The sequence below is a fragment of the Zootoca vivipara genome, chromosome 13 (assembly GCF_963506605.1).
Source record: "Zootoca vivipara chromosome 13, rZooViv1.1, whole genome shotgun sequence".
Classification (NCBI taxonomy): domain Eukaryota; kingdom Metazoa; phylum Chordata; class Lepidosauria; order Squamata; family Lacertidae; genus Zootoca; species Zootoca vivipara.
Genome location: NC_083288.1, coordinates 16,926,634 through 16,952,614, shown reverse-complemented (window position 1 = coordinate 16,952,614; position 25,981 = coordinate 16,926,634). Strand labels below are relative to the sequence as shown.

The window sequence follows — 25,981 nt, the reverse complement described above, 5'->3', positions numbered from 1 at the left end:
CTTTGGTTGGTAAAACAGCTATGGGTGCCTTTTCCTGAGATTGCTTCGCCAGTGAGGTCCTGGCACTGGGTAACCTCATTACTGGATTACTGCAATGGACTCCATGTGGAGCACCGGGAGGCTCCATCCAGAAGTTGTATCTGATTCAGAATGCAGCTGCTAGGTTGTTGACTGGGGCATTCTGTTGACATCATGTAGCACGGACACTCCCAACCTTTGGCCCTCCAGATGTTTTGGACTACAATTCCCATCATCCCTGACCACTGGTCAGGAGAGTTGTAGGCCAAAACACCTGGAGGACCGCAGGTTGGGGGTGCCTGATGTAGCATCTCTGCTGCAAAGACTACCCTGGCTCTCAGTATGCTACCGGGTACACTTCAAAGTTTTGCTTTTAGCATTTAAAGCCCTAAACAACTTCCAGATGACCTAAGAGACCACCTTGCTCCATATACCCCGCCTGGCACCTGTGCTCCACAGATAGGGCAATGCTAAGGGCTGCACTGTATGTACTAGGAAATAAGCCTTTAGTGTGGCAGCTGCAGCCCTCTGGATTCAGTTACAAGCTGAAATTTAACAGGCTCCTTGTGTCACAGTGTTTAAGTGGCTACTGAAGATGCTTTTAGTTAAGGCTTTGTCCGATGTATGGCAGTCATTTTATGGAATTTTAATTGTAGAAAATGCTCTTCTTACAGTCTGCATCTCCTGTAGTTTATCGCCTTTCATCTTACTGGCTTGATGTTAGGTGCAGGACAGGTGAAAACATGTCTGAGCCAAGAAGGGGTTCATTATATGTCAGGGAAGGGAAGATGAAGGGCCATAGCGCCATTTGTATGAAAATTGTGCCATCCTGGTAACTTCCATGCATGCTTTCCTATGAACCTGAATTAGCAGTTTTTCTTAAGCACACAGAGGAAAGTTACAGTTCTATGGAAAATACGAGTATTATATCCCACTTATACTGGGTTTTCACTGGACTCCAAACATTGATCAAGCCTGAATCTGCTTATCTTTTCCTGTGATTTAGGCTAAAGGCAGCAGACTTGCCCTGCTGAAGTCATTTATTCTTGCTTGGCTTATGTCTCACAAGTCCTGGCCACTCTCTTAAGCTAGTGCTACCGGTAGGCCGTAGTAGTATTTAAGCCCTTCCCTACATTATGGCATTTGCATCCAGACCTCCAGTACAAAAAATGTGGTCCGATTTCAGCAATCCCACTGCCCTCCTACCCACCCACATACCTGTCTTCCAGTGCTAACTCTATACTTCTCTCCTCCAACCTGCTTTTCAGCATCAGAATCTCTGTCTTTTGGTGGTCAAGGTTGATTGTTTTAGATTCTCTAACATGTGTTCAGCCCTTTGGAGTTGCTGTGGTGTAAGCAACCAAGTGTACAATGCTACTGAAATATAATCTGAAAAAACACTAAAAAAAATCAAAGGAAAGGAACTAGAAATTGGGAAATGCAAACACCCTAGAAGAGCTAGATGCAATGTAGATTAAAATTACTCAGTGACTTGGATATGGGAATGTACATTTTAAATCTGAATGTGTATAGGAGGTGGAAATACTATTTTAATGCTTTCTTTTACTTCAGCTGTTTTTGCATATATCCGGTGTAGTCAGTTTGATCCTCTATCTTCCTTGCTTTTTGCTCTTTCTTTGGTTCCCAGACCTGTTCCATCTCTCTTTGGTCAGCGCTATCAAGCACTTTAGCTACAGGATAAGGCACAGCCCCTTTACACCAGGCTTCAAGCTATCCCTAACTCGTTACTTTCAGAGTGGAATTTTGGGATGACTAGCACATCCTCCCTCTTAAGCCATCTTTGGGGAGGGGGGAGTTTATTAAGCAGACTTTCTTTATCTGGGGAGTAAAAAACACAGTCCTATGGAGTACAGGTGTGGCTTCATTGCAGAAATAAATTATATCGGGGAACATCAGGACAGTGAGCAAAAGGTTATGATTGCACCATCTTGACTAAGGCTATCAAGCAAATTGCCCTGATGAGAACTGGGTTTCTCTTTCTCTTTTGTAGGCAAACTATGGTTTGTCTGTACCAGGAAGTGCAGGTGGGAGCAAGTGCACAAGATGAGGGTGTGAGAGGAACCAAATCCCTCAAAGGCAGCTAAATCATGGTTTGGTCACTCTCTGTACAGGGAAATCTACCCAGCTTTGATCTGTTTATATGACTACTTGCCCTATAGATAGGTTGCTTTACATTTGGAAGGCATTCTGAATGTAAGTTTATTTCCCATTTCTAGCAAAGGAAAGAGAAAACTTATCAAAGACCACCAAAAATCAGTCAGCAGTAAAAATTATACTTTTATTTTCAAATTGGCGTCAACCAGAAGAGAACTGGTACTACATTTGATTCTATGGTGCCATTGAAAAAGGCCAAATGACTTTTGGAGAGGGCGTGTAAGCCCACAAAGAAGAAATACACAAAGAACAGATGAAAACCCCAAAATATACTCCCAAGAAAAAAAATCATTCTAAGTTCAGACACTGAAATCTTATTTGAAAAGCTACAATGTACAAGAGACTTGACATGAATAAAAATGGCTACACAGATGCAAGTTAGCTGTTTTTCTTTCTTTTTTAACATTTTATTTAAATACAGGTTTAGGTGCTATTGGGGAAAAAGGCAAAAGTGCATAAAGAAGGCAGAAAAAAAATAAATCAAGCAGTGAGAAACCATTTCTCCCAGGGCAGGGTTGAAAAGACTAGGAGATTTATAAAATAATGAGAGAGTATTTTATTGTAACTTTATTTGGTCCTCTAAAAATATTTATTCACATTACGTTATTTTTGTATCTTCCTCACAAAAAGCTGTCCTCTTAAGGATTGTCTATACATGATTTTGTCTTTTTCAGTTAGGAAATCAGCCAGTACTAAGGTTGTGCTTCTGTCTTAGCACCAAGAAGAATGTGATTTCTCTTCACCCACCAGTCATTCTCGTTGGCACCTTTAGAAAGTTCACCCTAAGATTAGGTGGTCCCTAGGCACCTGTATCCCTCTAAAAATGCTTGCATTATAGAAAAACCTGTCACCATTGTTGCTGACCTTTTCATTTCTACAAATGGATTTCTCTGGGGCATGGATATGGTGAAGAGGAGACCAAAACCCTCCTCCCTTTAATCACTAGTGCAAAGGAAAAGTAGGGACTAGGGCTTTTTATTTTTGAGAAAATATGCTAAAATGTTTGTGCTTCTATGAAAAGAATGATTTGGTCATTATTTGTGCCACTGATCTGAGGGGTGTGCAGGAACTTCATAATTTTAAACTTGGATAGGGAGCCCAAAAGGGATTTAAACCCTCCTGAGAGATTTAGCAAGAAATCACTAGTGTGCGGTACTCCACCAGTCACGAAGATATGCAAGAGTACTTTGGGAATGACGAAATGTAGCATCCCTTTGCTTTCAAACTTCAGGGGCCTAAACATTGAGCAGGCAAGTTCTCCTTAACTCTTGCTTAATGTAAGCCTATTTCACACCTCTTGTAAAGAGACTAAGCTCGTGCTTTTAACATTGCATATGTATGTTCTCTCTGTACCACAAAGTCCACAGGCAAGAGGGGATGCAATGGGAGGGAAAGGCAAGGTCCTGATATGCCTCTATGCACAGAAGGGAAGGAAAGGGGAAAGGAAGAGCACATACATGCAAACAGCACTGGAATGGGAGAATGTGTGAGGGCGACACATCTTTTAACTTGGTCCTTGTACTTTCCAGGTGCTTGAGAGGCGACAACTAAAAACCACCAGAGGATTCAGTGGACTGAGCACCTCTCTCTCTGAATGTGCCTCTGACGGGCGTTCTTAAAAACAAAAAGGTAAGAAGTATGCCTCCAGAGGTCCACTTGCCAACCATTTCAGTTATCCCAGGAAGAGACAACTACCAAATAAAGTGGGTTAGAGCCACTTCTCTCATGTTAGATTTAAAGACACTAGATGTTTTCCAGAGGCCTTTTCCATAGGTAGAGCTTTGCAATCACATCACAGCTAAATGAGTTATTAGACACAGGCTCTAAGACCTACTTTTCAGGGTTTGTTGCACTGCATGGCTGATTATTATTTAACTGGATTTGCCTTCTGTCCCAACACAGAGGTGACCTTGGGGAGTCTTCTTTAAAAGTAACAGAAGCAGCAATCAATATGCAAAGAAGGGTGACTTTCAAGAACCTTACTCCTGCTTAAGAGGAATCTGCCCAGCCTTTGCTCTTCCATCACACCAGCACAGCCCTATATATTTCCAGTTATATTGTAGTTCCCTGCTATACTGACAGCAACACTCCAAAGAATTTGCTTTTGGTCCATAAGACTATCCCATGCCAGCAAGAGCATCTTGCTGGCTTAATGTTAGCCTGAGGGGGAGGAAGAGGTATGTTTCTAGTGCAAGGCAGTAGTTGCCCTGATTCCTTCATCCAATTGCCAGGCTGGCTTGGGGGGCAGTAGAAAGAGGAGGAAGGATTGTAAACGTTGCTTGGCTCAGAAAGTACAAGGGAGATGATGCTTTCTGCAAGTCTGCCTTTGGGCTGACAGGAATGTGGGTTCAGGAGAAAAGCTCCACATACAGATCTGCCCCATGAATACTCCCTAAAGCAAGGAGCAATTGGTCCCTATGCTTACATCTCCACAGTAACTGGGATTCCTCTAGCCCTTGGCTGCTGTTGTCAAGGTTATTCAGAGGAGTGCCCACCCACCTCTCTACAGGTTAGGTGCCAACAGAATTTGGAATTCTACAAAAACAGAGAGGGAAGGGCATTGATAAACACCAAGAATCTGCGAGAAATTTGCAGGCATTAAGCTAGGGGAGTCTTGCATAGGCCGCTCTTATTAAGACATGGCATCCAAGAGTCCTGGATAGAATTATTAGTTTTCTCCTAAACCTCCCCTTTACCTCTGCACCAGCTACTGCTTTGGCTTTCATCTCCCTTCTAGATATGACAGATTTGCTGGTTCCTTTTGACTCCAAAAGCTCTCCTGCTTTTAACAAATGGTTTGACTTATTTCCAGCTGATAAAGATTTATAGAAAGGAAAATTAATGAGCAAGAGTCGACATGCAGACAGAGGCCTTGGGCAATTTTTTCCAATGGGAATGATCAGAGACTTGCACAAGTTACTCAAAGCTCCACTCTCCCAAAAGGAAGCATGGCAGTGGTTCCTGCCCCTGGGCCTCCCTACACCAATTCTGGTTCCACATAGCAGTTTGGTTAAGTTGTGCACATTTCAACCGGCATCAAAATCAATTCCCAAAAGGGCAGGTCCCTAGGGAAGGAGGAGGGCACAGTGCCATGCTTCATGAAAGCTGCGGGAGAGGATGGAAAGACAATTGATCTTTGATAGTAAAAAAGACACCCACCCCAAGTTCAAATGCCTCCAAAACAAGGCTATGTCGGCAGAAGATTTTGTTTTAAAACGGCCATGTCAGAGGTTCAGAACAAAATAACTGATGTGTGACAAGACAGCAGAGAAGGGATAATGGAACAAGAAGCACACAAAAGCCCTCCCCCTGCTTGCTTTCAGGGTGGCACCCGAGTGGAGCTCATATAGCCTCCACATAGTTGGCTGGAAGCATGCCTGTGTCACCGGTCCGCTCAACGGTGCCATACATCCAGCCGTCATCAATCTGCTGCACATTGATTATGGTGTCACCGTCCTGGAAGGAGACCTCGTCCTCATCGGCTGCGTTGTAATCGTAGACTGCACGAAACCGCTTCTGGGGTGGGGAAGAAAAGAGCAGGGATGGATTAGTGTTCAGTGACTTTGGGGGCTCCTCACCCACCCTTTGTTTTAAGTACACTGGACCTCCAAAACTTGTGGCTCTCGAATCCCAACAGAAAGGTACACCCCACCTTATTTTTTAAGCAGGCATCTTGCAGGCTTGATCTCTTAAATCACTGTTCCAAGCTGCTGGTAGTGGCCTAGTGCGCTCCAGCAGCCATGGTTTATGATCTTGTGCATGCATACACACACATATGGCAACAAAAGCTTGGGTTTGATGCTGGCATGTGGCACAATCCGAGCTAACACTAACCTGCTGCTTTACAAGTTTCTTTCTAAAATTTATACCCTTCCCCTTCAGTGGTCAACTGGCATTTCCAGGATGGCTTAAAAAACAATTAAATATATGAATATAATGAAAACAGAACGGGACATAAAACTAATTACATGCAATATGTAGTAAGACTGAAGGAACCATCTGTTCCACAGGCTAGGTTTATGGAATGCTGTTCTGTGAGTTGATCTGCAATGTATGATGGGATTTGGTCAAAGGATCGACCGGTACCTTGACACACAGGGCTGGACTTAAAACTTATCTTAGGATCCTTTCCAGCCACATCATTGTAAAGACACTAATGTGAACAATGTTTCAAAGGCTGGAAACTGAGGTGAATGGTGGCTTCATATCAGTACCTAAAGGGCAGAGTCATAGAGCCAAGAGGCAGCTCAGAGCAGGATACAGTGTTACCTCAATTTTCAAACACAATTGGTTCCGGAAGTTTGTACTTAACCTGAAGCGAACTTTCCCATTGAAAGTAATGGAAAGTGGATTAATCCATTCCAGACGGGTCCGCAGAGTACTTAAACTGAAAGTACTCAAACTGAAGCGTACTTAAACCAAGGTATGACTGTACTGGGAATTTTCTCTTTACAGTACTACCTTTTGATACATTATATGGTGGTACCTTGGGTTACAGACGCTTCAGGTTACAGACTCCGCTAACCCAGAAATAGTACCTCGGGTTAAGAACTTTGCTTCAGGATGAGAACAGAAATCGTGGCGCTGCCGAGGCGTACTTAAACCGAGATATGACTGTACAGTGGTGCCTCGCTAGACGAATGTCCTGTTAGACGAATTTTCTGCTATACGAATAGGTTTTGTGATCGGAGGTTGCCTCGCAAGACGAGGTTTTTTTCTATGGCCGCCGCTTTGTCTTGCGAAGCATGGCCATAAAAACCTCCGATCACAAAACCTACAGGGCATTCCTCTAGCGAAAGGGGAACGAGCTGCAGCACAGGAAGAAGGCAAAGGAAGATCAGCTGAGAGGCGCTGACAGCTGTCACCGCCTCTCAGCTGATCTTCCTTTGCCTTCTTCCTGCACTGCAGCTCATTCCCCTTTGTGTTCTGCTGGTCTCTGCCGGTGAGGGGCAACCGGCAGAGACCAGCGGAACACAAAGGCTGTAGCGCGGGAAGAGGAGGATCCTCCGCTCCCCCCACCACCACCCGACACTGCGGGGATGGGACGAGGCTACTCCAGCCTTGTCCGATCCTGGGCAGTGTGTGTGTGTGTGGGAAGCTGGGGATCCTCCGCTCCCCCCCCCCACCGCCCGACACTGCGAGGATGGGATGAGGCTTCTCCAGCCTCGTCCGATCCCCGGGCAGTGGGGGGGAGCGGAGGATCCTGCGCTCCCCCCCCGCCCGACAGGGGCTTGCTAGGCGCCGTTGGAATGGTGGCTAGCAAGTCTGCTTTTGCAGGGGGGCGGCAAAACACCCCCACATCGGCGCGCTTCGGCCCCGTCACCCGGAGCCGAAGCGTGCCGATGCGGAGACGTTTTCGCTGGCTGCCTTCCCCTTGGCTTGGGGAAGGCAGCCTGCAAAATACCCCCGCACCAGCGGATCTGCAGGCGGGGGGGGGGGGAAGGGAAGAACGGAGGATCCAATGGTCCTCCGTTCTTCCCTCCCGCTGCCCGCTAGAGCCAAAGGCCGGATCTGCGGGCGGGGGGAGGGAAGAACGGAGGATCTGATGGTCCTCCGTTCTTCCCTCCCGCCGCCCGACAGAGCCAAAGGCCGGATCTGTCAGGCGGGGGAGGGAAGAACGGAGGATCCGATGGCCCTCCGTTCTTCCCTCCTGCTGCCCGACAGATCCGGCAACCCCGGGATCTCTGCTTTCTGTCGGTGGTGGTGGGGGGAGAGGAATGAACGGAAAGGGCTGCTTTCTCCCTGTTCGTTCCTCTCCCCTCACCGCAGACAGCAAGGAGAGCTGCGGGGCTGTTGCTGCCTGTCTCCCTGCCTTCCAGGTAGCCAAGCGAGCAAGCGCCGCCACTGCCGCCAGTCCCTGGAGCCCATAGGAACACATTAATTAACTTTTAATGCGTTCCTATGGGAAACGGTGCCTCGCAAGACGAATTTTTCGTTGGACGAATTGACTGTCGGAACGAATTAATTTCGTCTAGCGAGGCACCACTGTATTGCCATCTCTTGGCCTATGTTTTACATGGTTTCCCACAAATGAACCTGTAAAGCACTTTGTTCACTTCCAGTCAGATTATATCTGCTATACACACTTGCGCAAATTGTTCTTTGGATTGCCCAGAAGCACTTTTTCCTGCCTTCCCCACTACTCAACCTCAGAGATGGAACATTTCACAGGGAAGAGCCAGGCTATGTATTTCAGAGTACATTGTCAAACCTTTTGCATCCTTGTGCGTGTGTGTGTGTGTGTCTGTCTGTCTGTCTATGTCTATGCAGGTAGGCGGACTTCTGCAAAAAGCCAAGTTTCATTTCTTCCTTCCTCCCACAACTGTCAGCTGATGACTGGCTACTTTCCTTCTTCCTAGATCACACTTACCCCTCCGCCAGATGGGGCGTTACGCTGTATTGAGACAGGTGCTGCTGGTTCCTTGTAGCTGTAAGACTGAGAGGCTGGTTGTGCTGGTGGCTGGTGGTGGTAAACTGTGGGACACAAAGATTACTATTAATTGTCTATTGATCAGATTGAAACTGCAGAACCTGCCTCAAGGCCTTAGGAAACAATGCAGAATTTTTGCAGGTGAGTAAATCTGCAATGAATAAATGTTAAGGTAGAAATATTTGACAGCCACTATGCAGACATAAATCTAGTACAGGATAAGAGCTCCACCCCACCTTCCCTCCTAGGCCTTTACTAGCTTTGATGGAAAAGGCTCAACTAGTTGGATTCCTTTTCACACAAGAACTTTCTGCACCTTGTTTGGAAGTGACTGCAATTTGGCATCTCCTTGTTGCAGAAATCACTGTTTTTTTCTTTGCAAGCACACAAGGTTGCCCCTTTTTTAGTTTACCTGTGGAACACGGAACTCAGTATTTTGCTGCTAATGTTCAGGTAGCTATCAAATTCAATCAAGTTATTCTCTAACAAACCTTGAATGAATTTTAACAAATACTAAATTCTAACAGCTCATAAAATAGCCTAACTATAAATTCAATAAAGGAAAGGAGTCCAGACAATTTTCACTTGCAATTCGTTACTTTCAGCACTTCCACGTTCTTTCGTAGTCTCTTGAATTCATGGTTTCTCCTAATACTTTACCACACATCAGCAGATACACCAAACCCAGAACTCTCACACAATACTGACAGACCTAGTAGTCTAAAGTGGTTTCTTTCATTTCAGACTCTCAGCCCTCAATTACTCTGTCAGCTAGGACTTGGGATATTCTCTTTCCGGTAATGTCTGCCTTATCTTTCAGTCTACTTTGACTCTACCTTCAGCATAAGCTCCACCCTCCATCTCTTTAACTGCCATGGATTTTTCCTGATCAGAAAAGCAATTCAATCATTCTAATAGGTCCTTACAAAGGCACTACCTTATCATCACACAGTGAACAGAGCCAAACTGTTGGATTTCCCTCCCTTTATTGGGGTGGTGGGTTTGCTAAATGCCACAGGAAGACCCATTCATTCAAGTATGTAGGGTGGATTGCTGGTATTCTCCCCACCCCTTTTCTCCAGCACAACTTATTACCAGGGGTACTTGGTTGGACATGATGAGGTTGCTGGTGTGGTGGTGGCTGCTGCTCCACTGGCCTCCTGTAGTTGGCGCCCTCCTGGGAGTTTTGGCGTTCTGATTCGCCTCCCTCTCCACCAGGTGCGCCCATCCTGCTCTTCTCAAACTCTTCATGGTACTTTATCTGCAGAGGAAGGGGAAGAATATATATTAGAGCAGCACCAATAACATACATAGGGTGAAAGTTTTCATGTTGTTTAATATATTCCCCAATCAGAAGATGCATTTCTGCCTGGTCAATAAAGTTCTTACAATGCAAGGCTTTCCTCCCCCCCCCCCCAGTCTCCACTGCTTTCAGCCCTCTCTCTCTCTAGTATTCCAGATAAAACTCAGAGGTTGTGAATGGTAAACTGGCAGCTGCAAGTGAATGAACTGATAATCCCAAGGGTGGAAGGCTCAGTAATATAGTCCTATCATTCACTCCTCAGAAACGCCCCCTTCAACCTCTTTCCCCATCTGATAAGTCACTGCAGCACTGCATATAAACCAGAAGGTGGCAGTGGACAACTAGCATTTCACGTACTGTGAACTGTTACCTCCCCCTTCTCCTGTGGCTGGAGAGTATGAGCAAAGGAATGGCTTTGGCACATACTGCCAAGCTCAGTACTAGACTCTCCCTCCGGACATTTCGGCTGCCTTTTTATTCAGTAGATGCAAGACAGAAATTCTACAATCAGGAATACCAAAGCATCACTACTCTTGGTTACTTGCTCCTGCATCTTAGCTGCTTTTGATGTACAGACATTAAACACCTGCTACCTGAAGATGCAGGGCCAGCGTCAACAGTGAGCATCCTTGGGCAACTTCAAGGGCCTGCTGCCCACACCTGCCCCTCCATTTAATTTTACAGGTTTAGCACTTCAAAACAGCACTATAGGGTCTATCCACCATTTACATTTTCCCCAATGTAGTGTCACTTTACGGCAGGTCTGGGGACCCATTTTTGGCTGGTGGGTCAGATCTTTATCTCCTCACTGCCCTCCTGACATCCACCTGATGTCATAGTGACATCAGGCAACGCTGTACTTTGAAGCCCCGACAGTCATGACTTCAAAATGCGGCATTGGGCTGCTTGAAAGGTCTTTTGCAAACAGCCCGGCACTGCTCTTTAAGCCTCTGGTTTTTAGACATTTAAAGAGCAACGCAGGGCCATCTACAAAGGGCTTTCAAGCAGCTCCGTCATGAGCTTTGGGTACAGCAGGGGAATAGTGGCACACAGCCAAAATGCTGAGCAATCTTTAACCCCTGCTCATCAGCTTATAAACTGAAGTTAAATCTTGATGCTTTAGCTGTGCATTACTGTTCCCAGCAAAGGAACTTGTGCACACAGTGAATTCAGAATCAAATCCTGTGTCGTCCCCCTCCCCCACAATGATATCATCTGGATTGAGTGACGTCAGCTGGTGGCAGATGGGCATTTTTAAAAATGGCTTTGTGGACCATGTCTGACAGCTTAAAGGGTTGGAAGTTCCTCACCCCTAGAGTCTAGGGCATTGTGGGATATTAAAATAGGTACCATATTGGCCTGAATATAAGCCGCACTTTTGTTCCAATTTCGGACCCTGAAAAGTTAAAGTGCAGCTTATATTTGCAACTTTTTACCATGCTGCTGAAAGCAGCTGGCCTAGCTGCTTGGTAGTGGGAGGAAGCGGTGCCTGCCTCCCAGTTGGTTGGCAGGGGAGGGGAGCGTGCGCAGGCCAAGCAGCTGGGAGGCAGACGAGCTGCTCCCCCCCCCCCAACTGCCAAGCAGCTAGGAGGTGGGCACCCAGCTCGCCAAGCCGGTGCCCGCCTCCGAGTGCACACTGCGCCTGCCTCCTGGCATTACCGCCCTGAACAGGAGCGGCTGGCACCAACTTGGGGAGTGGGGCGCCTAGTGTCGGCACCGGCTTGGTGGCCGCACCCGCAAATAAGCCATGAATTTTAAGGGTGCGGCTTATATGCGGGCCAATACAGTAAACCCAGCCATCTAGTGTAACCTGCAGCACGGCTACCACCACCACCCACCAGGCAAGCCTGCCAGAGCCTACCGACAAAGCAATGGGCAACACCAGAGCACATGTTGCCCGCTCAAAATCTGAGGCACTCTGTCCAACATAAAATCACAACCGTTCAATAATTAAGGTCAGCCCCCAATTTCTAAAGTGAGAAAGGTTGGGCCCTAAACCAGTGAGGAACTTGAGTTTTCTACCTGGGCAGACGCCCTCGCAAGGCAGGGAGTCCACTTGCGAGTGTTTTTATTTAAATATTTATAAAATGCAGCAAGGTGGTATACAGCATACAAAATTACAGTAACACTGATAAAGCATTAAAAAACAACTGGTTGGGGAGAAGAAACTAATGTTTCAAAGGCCTGTCTGAACAACACAGTTTTCAATAGATCTTTAAAAGTCAAAGCACCCCTCTCCCAACCCTCTACTTCAGGCATAGGGAACTTTTGTGGACTGGTGGACAACTTCGCTCCCTCTCCCCCAACCCGCAAGCAAACTTTGACAGGTGGGTGGGGCTACACATGTGTCAATGCTGACTGGCGGGGGCGGGGGGGGGGGGAGAGGATATTTCCCTTCAGGAAATATGTTGCTGAAGCAGCACCCAGCATGATCACTCAGTGATGTCAACTGATTGACATGTGGGCATGGTCGGAGGGAAATGGCCCGTGTACTGGAGGTCCCCCATCTCTGCTCTGCTGGCAAGGCCTGCTACAGCGAACGCCAACACAACCTCGGGCAGCCCTGCATAAAACACAATACTCATTGATGAGGGTATGGTTCTCTGTGTATGTTTAAAGATATGCTCATTACAGTCTACAGCATGTCCACGGCCGTACAGGAAGCTAGCTACCATAAACGTTTGGAAAACCCTGCACTGCCAAAGAAAGGTTGCTATTGGTAACAGTCCTCTATTTCCACTTGTGTTTAGCAAGGGCAAAGTCTGGCTGCAAATTCCCTACATGTGATCAAGGAAAAGATATCTGTGGTCACAACTCAGCCAACAGCCCTAGGTATTCTTCCACCATTATATGCTCATCTTCCTCCATAGCAACACGGTACCTGAAGCAATAAGAGTAAAGCAGGTGGAATAAGGGCACATTTTGTGCAGGGATAGATCTAAGCCTTTATTTGGATGAGCATCCTCTGCTTGATTAGGGAGCATAATGATCAAAACCTCATTCCATCCTCTTTCCACACCTTTTGGGGTTCAGAGGTGTTAGCCAGGCACCACTCACATCTTATTAAAGATTATCTTTGCTGCCCTTATAGGAATATACACAGCCATACTTTAACTTCTCTTTATATGGCAGTGGCCCACTGCCTCCTTTAAAAAAACACACCAAAAAATCCACCTAACAGGATGGAAAAAGCCTTTCCAAGGTATCTGGCTCTCTTAAGGATCATGCGAACCATGCAAAAAAGCTGGAATCTACAGAGACAGTCCCACATGTGGTTTTGTTGCTTCCACGGGTTTCTCTAAGGAGTGTGCACCAAACTGGGTTTTGCTATAAGCATCAGACAAGCCCTTTCCCAAGACACACATCCAATTGCAAACCTGGGAGGTTTGCAGCCAATAGGGGACAGAACTGAGTCTGCAAACGAAGAGGAAAAAAGCAGAAAAGGGCAATTACTGTACTTAAAAGCTCAAAATGTGTCTTGCAAAAGAGACTGTGGAGCAGAGGGCCTGGGAAGGGAATTCCTGTGGGATTAAACTCATCCTGCAGGCCCCCCCCCCGAATTAACCCCCAGAGCGCCAGCTCACGCCAGATGGCCAAAGCAAATTATTAAGGCCAGATTAGTCAACAGACCGCAAAAAAAGTATTTTGCAGCTAGGATTAAACAGAAGACACTAAGAAATCACCACACACTAATTTTAACCATGGAAGTCTTGATATTTCACATTCTCCTTGCTTACTTTATGTCATTTTGATCGTCAGACCTCCACCCCTACAGTATGTAAATTCCTTGTAAGGAGGACCCTGCTCCCATTGGTCTAGTCACCTAGTGCAGTCTCACCCACCCAAATCAGTGTGAAAAAAGGTGCTCACAGCTTGGTATTGGGGAACATGGGTTCAACTCCCATCTTAAAATAATTACTGGGTGGCCCTCAGAAAATTGCATGATTTGTCCACCATTACCCACTTAGTAAAATGGAAATAAAACCTCTTACTGGGCTTTGAGAATAATAAGTAACTACTACAGTCAAACCTCAGATCCCAAACACCAAAAACCTGGAAGTAAATGTTCCGGTTTTTGAATGTATTTTGGAAGCCAAACGTCCAATGCAGCTTCCGCTTGAGTGCAGGAAGCTCCTGCAGCCAATCAGAAGCCGCACCTCCGTTGTTGAACATTTCAGAAGCCAAACGGGCTTCCAGAACGGATTGTGTTCGACAAGCAAGGTTTGACTGTATAAAAGTCACAGCTGCCTGGTCACATTATTAATTGGTGCCTTCAGAAATTGGAACATTTTTGGAAGCTCTGTGTAGTTAGGGTCACCATCTCCCACCAACCTCAAAACTGTTGTGTGGTGGGAGTTGTAGACCACAGCATGTACTAAAAATTATATAAATTATCCTTGGAAGAAGATAAGACTATTTTTGCTGTTTTCCTGAAAGAGGAAATCAAACTGGTCACCTCTGCCCACTGGCTCCCTACAAGGCAGTGTCAGGCTGTCTCTGTCCCATTCCATCACAGCTTCAAGCAAGAGCAGGTGCTGGGAAAGCTGGGCCCATGTCCTTCCAACACACATGGAAGAAATATGTAACGGAAGAAAGCTAGCAGCTGGTTCAAATCCTCCAGTGCCTGGGCTGCTGGAGCCCTCGGTGTGCAGCTGGGGGTGGAACAGAGGTCAAGAGGGAAAACAGCCAAATATGACAATATGCAGGGAGTCTCAGAGTGGGAGGGAGAAATGTGCCTGCATTGGCTTATAGGAGCCAACTCCAGGGAGCCGCGGGTGCCTGGGAACCCACAATAATATAACTGTGGGGGCCAGGCACCCACAAAGTCAATGAGAAAAGCCAGCAGGCGGCTGCGTTGCAGTGGCTGGTACCCACAACCCTGAGCGCGAGATGGCACCCCTGCATTGGCTAGAGACACAATACAGCAGGGTTAAGCCACAGCTACTCAGTTTGCTTATGGGTGAATTTGGATTCATGGATCCCTGTAGTCTGATTCTTCAGCTACATATGGTTGATTACTATATTCTGTTGTGGAACAGTCACAAGATGTTTAGTTCAAGGTCTCATGGACGGTGTTTTTCTGAGAAGCAGGTCAAGTTCTGCTACCGTTTCCTCATTTTGCAAATCACTCATAGCACAGGGGAGGAGAAGTGAGAGCTCAAACGGTAAAAATGTTCCAGGCTATGCTGTTGGTTCAGCAAGGTTCAGCCTCAAGGGGGGGGGCATTTCAAGCCCTCCTGACCAAAAAAATCCCCTGGAGGCTGGTAAATAATTTACAGGCAAAGGTAAGGGAAAGAGGTCTGGGAGACATTAGGGCTATTCAGAGAATGGTACCTGACTCAGAAAAAGTACTTCATTTCTTCTATGGGTAGAACTGACTGCCTCCAAGATTCCTATCATTTGTATACTACAAGTTCAAATTCTACTCTGCCTGCAGGAAAAGAAAATAGTCAAGATCCAAACATTAGTTTATATTTCTTCCCATATATTTTCTTTCTATGCCTTGGTGAAATTGTTTACTAAGTTGTATGTGGGAGGAAACAGTTATGTAACCCAGTCCTTCAGCAACACTGGACATTTAGTAACCTGACTCCACAGTTCCTGCTTAAACCCACCCACTTCCTATTCCTTTGTTTCAAAGAAAAATTCAATGTAGTGAGCGATCACCAGTGTGGGTATTTTATTTTTCCTTAGGAAAAACCAACACATGCTGTTAACAATTAAGACTTTTTGCATAAAGTGGTCTTCTTTTATCGAGTTCTGAGAAATAGGTACAATCTAGAATTTCTAGAATATAAATTTCTAGAATATAAATTAAGATGCTGAATGGTCTTAAAAAATATTGCTGAAATAGTGTATATAGTTCCTGTTTTTATATTATATTCCAAAATGATAAAGCTCAAGTATTTTTATACTATTTGCAATAAAAAGAGAGAGAGAGAAAGAAGACACTTCTGTGTAACACAAACTCGATGTCAGCATTTGAAACTTTTGGTAATACCTCTAACTGTATTGTTTTCTGTGCTGTGCAGAACAAGTAAGGCTAAGGCTGCGAGAAAATTTCTACAACACTGCCCAGCTTCAAAACAACTATAGAATTCGGGAGTTTGCAGCAGGGATTTTGAAAGCCAAAACTGCGCTGTAGTAGTACCTGCCAAGGGGAAAACCAAAGCTGAACAGTATAAAATATGCAGACAGAAAATAGAATATGCAGGGTGGCTTACGTTACTGATCTGATCCTGGGTCTTCTTGATTCGCTGCAATTCCGGGGTGTCAGCCACCACACTGAAGCCCTTCCCTTTATTCTTTTCGAACTCCTCCTTGTAGCGGACCTGTGTATGTGAATGAGGAAGCATAATTGTATTACTCTCCTACTGTCAGCAATTTCTTTAAAAGGTACAATCCCTGACTTGCAGGGGCAGCAAGTGGGACACAATCCTCCATGGCAAGAAAACCTAACAGTCAACCAAAACTCAGGGTTGCAAGACCTTGCAGGGTTTTGTCTCAGAAAGTACAGCATAGAGTCATCCAACCTCAGGAGGAAGGATGGAGTTAATCCATCTCACAGTGCATTTTTTGGCGTTCAGAAAACTTCCTAAAGGCAGTACAACAGAAGGGAAGCTTGGATGTGAAGAGGGAAGGATGACTGTCACTACAGCTGCACTGCTCTCAAGGTGCACTGAGCACCTCAGAACCACAACAGAACTGTGGGAATAATTCCCCATCTTCACTCTTTAAAGAACTGAGACGCTCAATGTGGACAAAGGAAGGAAAGAATAGGCTGTCCAGCAAGGCATTGGGATTTGTAGACTACTGCCCCGCCTCCTGTCTAAACATACCTATAGGCTCAGGTCATTAAGTGGATATGCATATACCACCCACCTCCAAATGATTTGGCAATATGAGCACAACAAATATTGTTCTATGCTTCTTGAATATGTCAACATCACAGTTCAACTATCTTGTGAGTCTCCAATACAGACATCTGGTACAATGGTGTTCTGCATCATCTTCCAATGCCATCAAGATTGATGGAGATTTACAGCTATCAGGACATCAGGCCCCAAAATACTGTCTAATATGTGCTTCAGCTATCTAAAAAGAGACATGCAAAGGCAAATGCAGACAGTATTTTATCCAGCAAGGTTCTTGGTGGTTTAAACCTCCCTAAAAAAAATCATTTCATGAACTCTAATCTCAAGCTACCCAACAAGAGTGCAGAGGCTCAGATCAATTCCAGTATGGAGACATCTGGAAGGTTTTCTCCTCTTTAGGTTTGCTTGAAATAATAGTTGTTGATACCCTGGGCTCACACAGAACACTTCTGAAAACATTAGCAACTCACAAATGCTGATCAAAGATTGCTGGGAGGTTTCAATCTGAACCATATGATCATGAAACAGGTTTTATGGGGAAACCATAGGCATGTAAGAAGAGCCTGCTGGATCAGGCCAATGGCTCATCTAGACCAGCATCCTGCTCTTACAGTGGCCAATCAGATGCCTGAGTGAAACCAACAAGAAGGATTTGAGCACAAGAGCATTCTCTCCTCCTGTGGTTTCCAGCAACTGGTATTCAACTGGTATTCAGAAACATTGCAGCCTCAACTGTGGTGGCAGAGCATAGCCATTGTGGCTAGTGACCATTAATAGCCCTCTCCTCAATGAATTGGTCCCATCTTCTTTTAAAACCATCCAAGCTGGTGGCCATTGTCGCCTCCTGTGGCAACAAGTTCCATAGTGGAGGCAAACTGGATACAACCCCCCCCCCCCAGCAAAAACAAAATTTTTGTTTCAAAGCAGCTGACTGGCCCAAGTGATATATTTTAAATACAATTCCTCCCCATTTCCACCCACTAACTGATCAAATAATTGTCTTAACATAAGCCTGAATAATGGCTACAGTTGGACAGCTCCACATATATGTGAGATAATGAAGTTTTAAGACTCTCTCACTTAAAAGATTTCTTAACCTGGACATAATGTTATATATGCATGTGCCGCAATGGCTGCCATGTTGGCCTCACAACAGACAAGAGTTACAAAATAATTAGAATGAATTTTATGGGCTCAATTTTGTCCATCCTCTAAGTTTGATTTTCTTGAATGCTTCTGCCTGATGAAACTTTCTGTGAAACTCAAAAATAAAGATACTCTTACACCAACTTACAATATAATTCTTTACCCAATAACTCAACTCTGTCCTCCAAGCAAGGACAAAAATCATCTGCTTGGTGGATGCGAACAGCTTCACTGGCAGTCCCAAGGGGAGCCAGAATGGAAAAGAAGAGAGGGAGCCTTGTTCTCATATGCTGTGGAGAGACAGCCACAGCTGCAAGCAGCTTCCTAGATCTGAAATGGTTGAGAAACTTCAAATAAATAGAGCATGCCATACAGAAGAGTAGTGTGGGGTTCTTCTTCTTTGGCGATCACTCGTAGCCGAGTAAGATTGTCTTCCATAAACACGGTTTTAACAATGGGTCCATAAGTGACTGTGGAGGCTAATTCTGGATCCACACGTCCTTCCACAGTGGGGACATTGGTTTCCAGGTGGTATGGATTGATCACGGTGTGGATTTGCCAAGAGTGCCTTCCTCTTAGCACGTTTCTCCCTTGCGTCCTGAGTTCGAGTTTCTTCAAAGCCCATGACACCTTTGGTAAAGGCTGTTCTCCAACTGGAGCGCTCGCAGGCCAGTGTTTCCCAATTGTCAGTGTTTATACTACATTTTTAAAGATTTGCCTTGAGACAGTCTTTAAACCTCTTTTGTTGACCACAAGCATTACGCTTTCCATTTTTAAGTTCGGAAGAGAGTACCGTGTTTCCCCTTTTTTAATACGTAGTCAAAAAGTAAGCCAGGGCAGCAATTTTAAGCATTTGCGAAGTATAAGACATACCCCGAAAATAAGACATGCCTGCCAACCCTGCCGAGGAGGCCTGCCACCCCACAGCCCAGAAATGTGAGCTTCTGGAATTTCTCCTCCAAGGCTTGTCACTCCGCCCGGCACTTTTGCAGTAGCTGTGCCATGGTGCCAGGGCCGAGCGCGCACTCCTCCCGCTGCTGCTGCTGTCCGGAAGAGCGACGAAGCCGAGCGAGTTCCGCCCCCCCCCGCCGACCTGCCGACCCGGCCAGAGGGCCGCATCGGGCCCTCCCCGCCGCCGCCAGCCTCCTGCCGCCCCACCCCCAGCTGCCGATCCGAGGAAGCCCCGCTGCCGCCACCAGTCCCAAAGCTGCGCTTCGGCTCGGGGGAGTGGCGGGGAAGGCAGGCTGGCAGGCGGCAAGCAGCGCCCGCTGAGCTTCGGCTCCAGGGCTGTTGTCGCCTGCCTGCTTTCCCTGAGGAAGCCCCGCTGCTGCCGCCAGTCCCCCGAGCTGCGCTTTGGTTCAGGGGACTGCCGCGCGCCTGACATCACCGGGGCCAGAATGCGCTCCCCGCGCGCCTTCTCCCGGGGAGCCTCGGTGCGGCGCTTCGCAGGCAGCCCCCGCGGGAAGCCTGCAGCTACAGCGGGGACCTGACCTGGCAGCGGAGGTGGCGGAGGCAGCCCTCCCGGGCCATTTGCATGCGCCGCAGATGGGAGCGCATTGATTCCTGCAGGTTGCGCGCGCACGCCCAGCCTGCTCTCCCCGCAGCCCAGAACTGGCAGCTGCTGCAGCGCGGAGTGTGCAGCAGCACCGGGCGGAGCACCCGAGCCAGCGGCCGGGCCTCTGCCTGGCCCGGCTGAGGAGGCCTGCCACCCCGCAGCCCAGAACTGGCGGCTGCTGCAGCACAGAGTGCTCGGAGAGCCCAGCAGAGCCACGGAAGCAGAGAGCCTGCGAGGAGGGAGGAGGAGGACTCCTCTGTGCTGCTTGGCGGTGGCACTTTAGCAGCATGGTCATGGACACCCCGGGGTAGGGGCCCTTCCTGGCAGGGTGGCTGCGGCCCCTCAGCACAAGCCGAGACCCAGGGCCGACGGGGTGCTCCCTCCCCAGCCCAGCCTGCTCCATCTGAACGTGGGGAGGGAAGGAAGGCATGGGCGTATGTGTATGTGTGTGTGCGCGCGTGCACGGTCTAGCCTGCCAAAAGTTCTGCGGGACAGTGAACCGGCCCCCCACATTAAAAGTTTGCTGACCCCTGTTCTGGACAGTGTTGCATGCTCTCCACCTGCTCTGGCTTCCCATATATTACCAAGCTAAGTTTAAGTTCTTTTGTAGATATACAAAGCCCAGAACAGCTGTAAGGTACTGTAATAAAAACAGTAATAATAATAATAAAAGACATCCCCTGAAAATAAGACACCGTGTGTTTTTTTGAGGAAAAAAAGTTATAAGACGGTGTCTTAAAAAAGGGGAAACACGGTAGTTGCTTTGGAAGACTAGTGTGGGGTTAACAGGGACAGAGACATAAATGACTTCAATTTTAGCAAGCCATGAGGGATCATTCTCAGGGGTGTGCCAAGTCATGCATGGCCTAGTAGCAATGTAAGAGCTGCTTCAGGAGAACTATTTGCCAGTGCAAGAAGTCTAAAAAAAACACTTGTTTGTTTGCAATTGTACCAAGTGTTAGAAATTCTGCAGGTGATGGCTGCCGCATTGGTCCCAAAGGTAGGCTATGTGGTATAGGCAATGTGGTGTAGGCAAAATGAAAATATGATGCCTTAGGTTGGTACAGTATGCAAAGTTTTGACAATACACAGAAGGAACGAATACATGTAGAGCATGCTGCCTTACAAGTATATTTGCACAGTGCGAACATCAGTTACCATGATCAGTTATGCAGTGATGCAGTAGCCAGCCGCTCTGTAGAATTCTGAAATTTGGCTCCTTCGAATTCTGCCTGCGGCTGAGCTTTTTTGGGGAAAAACTTACAGGGTTGCTTACTGCTACACTGACCCGTGTTAGTCCAAAGTTACCAAGATAACTATTTCCAAACATCAGAAGACTTCCCGCTGCCACTTGGGCTCAACCTCACCTGGGTTAACACAGAAGACAGTTATCTAGGCATAACAATTCAACATTCCAGTATGATGTAAAACAATTGCCAACTTCTCTTCTGCAAGGTGACCTGAGTCTCACCTGCTAGGGCTGGGTAATATCTGCTTTTCAACATCATGATGTATCACCAGCGATACACTGTGATACACTGTAGTGATATATCTGAAAATGAGGAGGAAGGAGGACTGCAAAGTGGTTTGAACTGGCTTGGTAGCCAGCCAGCCCACCAAACGCTTCTGCCGCTTAGTGAATGTATTGGTAGGTATTGCTTAAGAATTCCATCCCACTGTTTTATTCCAAACATCTATTTTCACCATGAAGGGCCGGGGATGGAAGCAAAGAATTTCCCCTTATTTCGACCTTGCACCTCTGTTATCAAATTGCAGCTCAGGCACAAACTCACTGACGTAAGGCAAATAATACAATGAGTTCCTGACTATCTGTAAAATCAGAAATCAAATCTCCCAGAGTTGTGAGAATTAGAGAAAGGATTAAAATGTGCCTTGTAAAAGGGCTACTGTATCAATTATAATTGAGAATTCAACATAGAAGTGTGATCCCTGCTGAAGTTTTGCAGACTGTGCGCAAAGGAAGACATTTCTTTTGCACACCAGAGAGTGAAGCAACAGAGTGCTACATGCAGAGGAAGTGCTCAGACAAGGCAGGCTTTCAGTTTTTTCTGTCCTTTTATGGGCACTCAGCTGGAATCAACTCAGTTCTGATGCTTACAGAGGGCCAGACATGAGTGAGTCAGGCAAACTGGTTAGCTTTTTCCCATGTCCTGCTCAATGCTGGTCTATTATGAGTTGCTAAAAAGGACTGTGAGGGTGGAAGACAACAAGAAAGCAGGAACACAATGGGGCAGCCAGAAGAAGAGAGGACTAGCAGTCATCAACCAGTCTCAGTAAAGAAGCGATTCTATTCACCAGATCAAAAAGTATGCATTTTCCGCCCAGTTAGTCACACCAGTTGAAGAGCTATGGAAGTTTAACCAAGCCATGACTACAGTCGCCTTGCCCCAGAGCAGTTCTTAAATTAACTCCAGTCGGCTCCAGAATAAGTGGTCATCTTCAATTGTTTCTACAAGTTCATACCGGTAACTGGGTACTGGACACAAATCACCATCTTGACAATCTCAACCTTCATTAAAAAAAGAAAAAGAAAACCAAGCTTCTAGCTCTTAATTAAATAACATGTTTGAAATTTGGGGAAGTATCAGAAACTAAGTTGGGTGGTCTGAAGATTTCCCTAGAACAAGCAAAATGAACACACGTGCAAGTTTCCAAGATTCACAAAGATTGCAGCCAGCGTTTGAAATTCACCAGGTGCCGGGCACATTTTGCACCTGGCCACTTGCAACCATGTGAAGATGTGTGGGCGCCAGGATGGCACCTGATGTCTCCACTATCTGGAAGTGCATGCCTGGGGATCCGTGGACCTTGACTGTTTTCACACAGTAGTTACACATCCTGTAGAATTCTATCTGTTATATTTTATCTGCACAATCAGACTGAATTTCAGGAACCAAGAAGTTGTATTGAAAAATAGGACCTTCCAGCTGTTTGACCAAAAAATGACAATTAGGCATTCCATTTTGGTGACTGTAACCCTGGTTTAAGAAGCCATTTGGCGCCTAAATTGTGTAGCTGAGTTTCTATCACTGGTTGTAGCCTCCAGCTTTCCCTGGTACAGATTTTTGTGTGTTTTTTAGTCGTGCAGAGTATACTGACAGGGCTGTTCCGATACAACACTGACAATATGCAAAAAGAAAGAAGGGTTTAACAAGCAGGAAGCCATTCTGCTTTTCTGTTCTTTTGCTCTAAATAACACAATACAGGGTTTATCTTTTCATTAAAAAAACCCAAAGTTTGTACTAAAGACTAGGAAAGTCAAAATATATTAACGGCTGCCTTCACCTGAACAAAGGCAAACTGCCACAATTCTCTTACAGAAAATATCCCCTACTTCACATGCTCTCATTTTTACAGCAACATTTACCCCTCAAGAAGGATTGTACTCTATTAAACAATTCTATTCCAAAGTTCTCGTCTTCCAGGAAGGAACTGGCACTGTCTATGGTGGAGATGGGTACCATATGAAGGAGTGGACCATATGCTCATTCACAAGTACCAATAGTTCATGGTTAAGACCTCACTTTTGGTGACATAGAAGGAAACATGCTTATAACAAACCTGTGCAAATTTACTGCCTGAAGAAAGCTGGTCAGGTACAATAAGAAGCTGCCTCACACCTGGCATGGGAAAGTTTGCACAACCATCTTTCATGCATGATTAAAATAAGCCATCCAACATTTGAGCAGAAAGGACTCTTAAGTCCCAGGTGCTATCCTGCCTCAAAGTATCCCCCACTCCCCACAAGGTACTATTTTCAACGCATGAGAAAGCAAAGCCACAGGAAATAAGCCCTCTTATTTCATGGTCATATGTGGGCTGAAGGCATTAAAATTAGTCCAACTGGTGGACTTGTTTACTCACACAGAAAGTAATTGTGTGCTTCTGGCAAGCTATCGGAACTAGCTACGCCTTCTTAGCTACTCAAAATAAATACACAGAACTCACAGAGGTATGTGGGAGGGCCTTCAGTGTGGTTATTTCTGCCCTAGATGCCCTTGGGAGAGGTCTAGTTGGAGCTACCGATGGGGCAACAAGTGGACAAAAAAAGTCTAAATCCTCTGGCAAGAACTAAGCCACTTTTGCATCCAGCATTTTCTAGAATTCCTCTCACACAAAAAGCAAACCTAGAGCTATCTGCCTCAGTCAGCAAACTTGCAACACAATGCTATTTCACCTGTGGGGCAGCTCAGACCTAACACTTCAGGGCTACCACCTCCCCTGTGCCAACTCCAACTCATAGTGGTTTTGTGTTCCCCAACATGCTCACACATAACACCATTAGAAGAAAATAATGTGAAGGAGTCAGGGTTTTACTACTACCCGAAGCAGCAAAGTATATGGAACACAGAAAATGGAAAGGAACAAAAGGCTCAGAAGGCCTAATGTGTGCATGGGCCATGTTTTGAGGAACAGTAATATAAAGCGAAAAAGATAAGAACAGTGCAGCCACATGTATGTGAATGTGTAGAAATAGCAACTCCAACCATTTATAACATAGATATAATAGTCGCTATAATTTGCTACCTTCCACACATTCACATACCTGTGGTTTGTTAATTTTGGTTTTATTTTGTATTTGTTAAACAGTGATCTATAACTGTATATGGACTGAGTATATTGTTCTCAGGTCCTGTTTGATAACATTGTATTTTGTAGAAGAAATAAAAAAGAAAAAGAAAAACAGTGAGTTCCACTACTCTTCAGTTAGAGAAGATAATATATGTGTTTGGGGGAGGAGTGGGGAAGAAGAGTATGAGTGATGCTTTTCAATCCAGTGCTATGTGCTCTGCTGAAATGTTTTAACAACCTTCACATTGCTGTCCAAAAGAAAAAAACCGTAAACTTCCCATGAATTTTCTAATAGTTGCTTTTAGATAAGAGATTGCAACACTAAGAACAGGCACCACAAATACTGAGTCATTCCTCACTAGGCCTTGGCTCTGGGCATCTGGGACAGAAACTTCTGGGTCACTTTGTTAGGCTATACAAAGCTCTCCTCTAAGAGAACATCTTGGCACTTAGCTGTGCATCCTTCATTCCCTGAAGCCACTACAATTGGGTACAGATGATAAAATCAAAACCTAGCCTCCCCAGGTGGCAGATTAAAACAGAAAGGGGGCACATCAGACTTCCTAGAGAAAAACAGCACTCCCATCAAGATGAGGCTACAAATTCAGGGAGCAGTTAACTGGCAACATGCAATCAAGCTGGCAGCCTCCTCGTCTCTCACATGGCATGAAGAGAAGAAAAAGAACTATTCCTTGAAGGCCTCCTTCTCACAAGCTGCCTTGCAAAAAGCTACACAGGCTTGTCTTCCAAAGTGCATTCCCCTGATCTCCTGACCTGAACCCCCTGATCTAATTATTTTAGTTGCTATTTTAACAGGTTTTATTGTGCATTTTATTAGGAATGTTTTCAATGTTTTAATAAAATGGTTTTATTGCATATTTTGATTGCGTGCTGATATATTTTTATAACTGCTTAGAAACCATTTTAGCAAGTAAGTGGCATAAGAATCAACAACATTCCCACCTTAGAAGTCAGATTACCTGCCTCAGTGCAAAAATCTGGGCTCAGCAAAGAGGATTTCTAGCTAGAGGAATCCAGAGCAAGACCATTCCAAAAAGTACAGCTGCACAAAAAGTAACACCTCAAGAACTTCAGCATTAAAACACACACATAACTGCTGAAAGACCTCCTGGTTGCAATCCACAATCAATAGCATTTACGGTAAGTAGAATGTCTGCTACCTCTGCTAAACATGCCACTGTAAAGAAAATGTGACCCTCTTTCAGATGACTTTGAGATCAAGGTTAAGATAAGAAAAACAGTGATGGGGGGGGGGGAGAAATCCAGTCAGGGATTGAAAATGAATCTGATGCAAATGACAAGGGAGAGATTAAGCAGCTGAAGAAAAACAACCTACCTAAGCCATTGTGGAACCCTACTTATTTAACTTGGCCTTATAAAGGGTCTGCCTTCCTTTTTGAAGCAGTAGACATGTTCTGAATTTTGAGACGGTGCTGTGGGCACTGGTCACAAAATGGCTGTCATGGGGGTGTGGCATAACATAATTTAAGAACAAAAGTCATAGGTGCTTGATTACTCCACTCCACTGCCCCCAGAAAATATCATGATTGCTGTGGAAAGTCACCTATGCCCTGTTGGTCCTGACTGTGGAGATCATACATTTACATAGATACACACAGTTGCCACCTAACAGGGAGCTTTCTCTAGTACAGTTGTACCCTGGAAGTCAAATGGAATCCATTCCAAAATATTTGGAAACCAAAGTGCGGCTTCTGATTGGCTGCAGGAAGCCCCGTCGGATGTTCAGGTTCCAAAGAACGTTCGCAAACCACAACACTCACTTCTGGGTTTGCGGCATTCGGGAGCCAAAACGTCGCAGTACCAAGGCGTTCAGGATCCAAGGTATGACTGTACAGTCAAACTTT

At 45.7% G+C, this 25,981-nt stretch overlaps 1 protein-coding gene across 1 annotated transcript in view; it reads right to left on the bottom strand.

The window, feature by feature from the left end:
* Positions 1-2,292: 2,292 nt before the first annotated feature.
* The window catches only part of LASP1 (LIM and SH3 protein 1), a 54,979-nt gene continuing 31,290 nt past the window's right edge, over positions 2,293-25,981 (bottom strand). Inside the window, exons 4-7 of the mRNA XM_035134739.2 lie at positions 16,151-16,258; positions 9,719-9,884; positions 8,564-8,667; positions 2,293-5,709 (exon numbers count right to left, since the gene is read on the bottom strand). Of these exons, the coding sequence (XP_034990630.1) occupies positions 5,536-5,709; positions 8,564-8,667; positions 9,719-9,884; positions 16,151-16,258 (552 nt within the window). The 3' untranslated portion in view covers positions 2,293-5,535. The remainder of the gene's footprint in view (positions 5,710-8,563; positions 8,668-9,718; positions 9,885-16,150; positions 16,259-25,981) is intronic.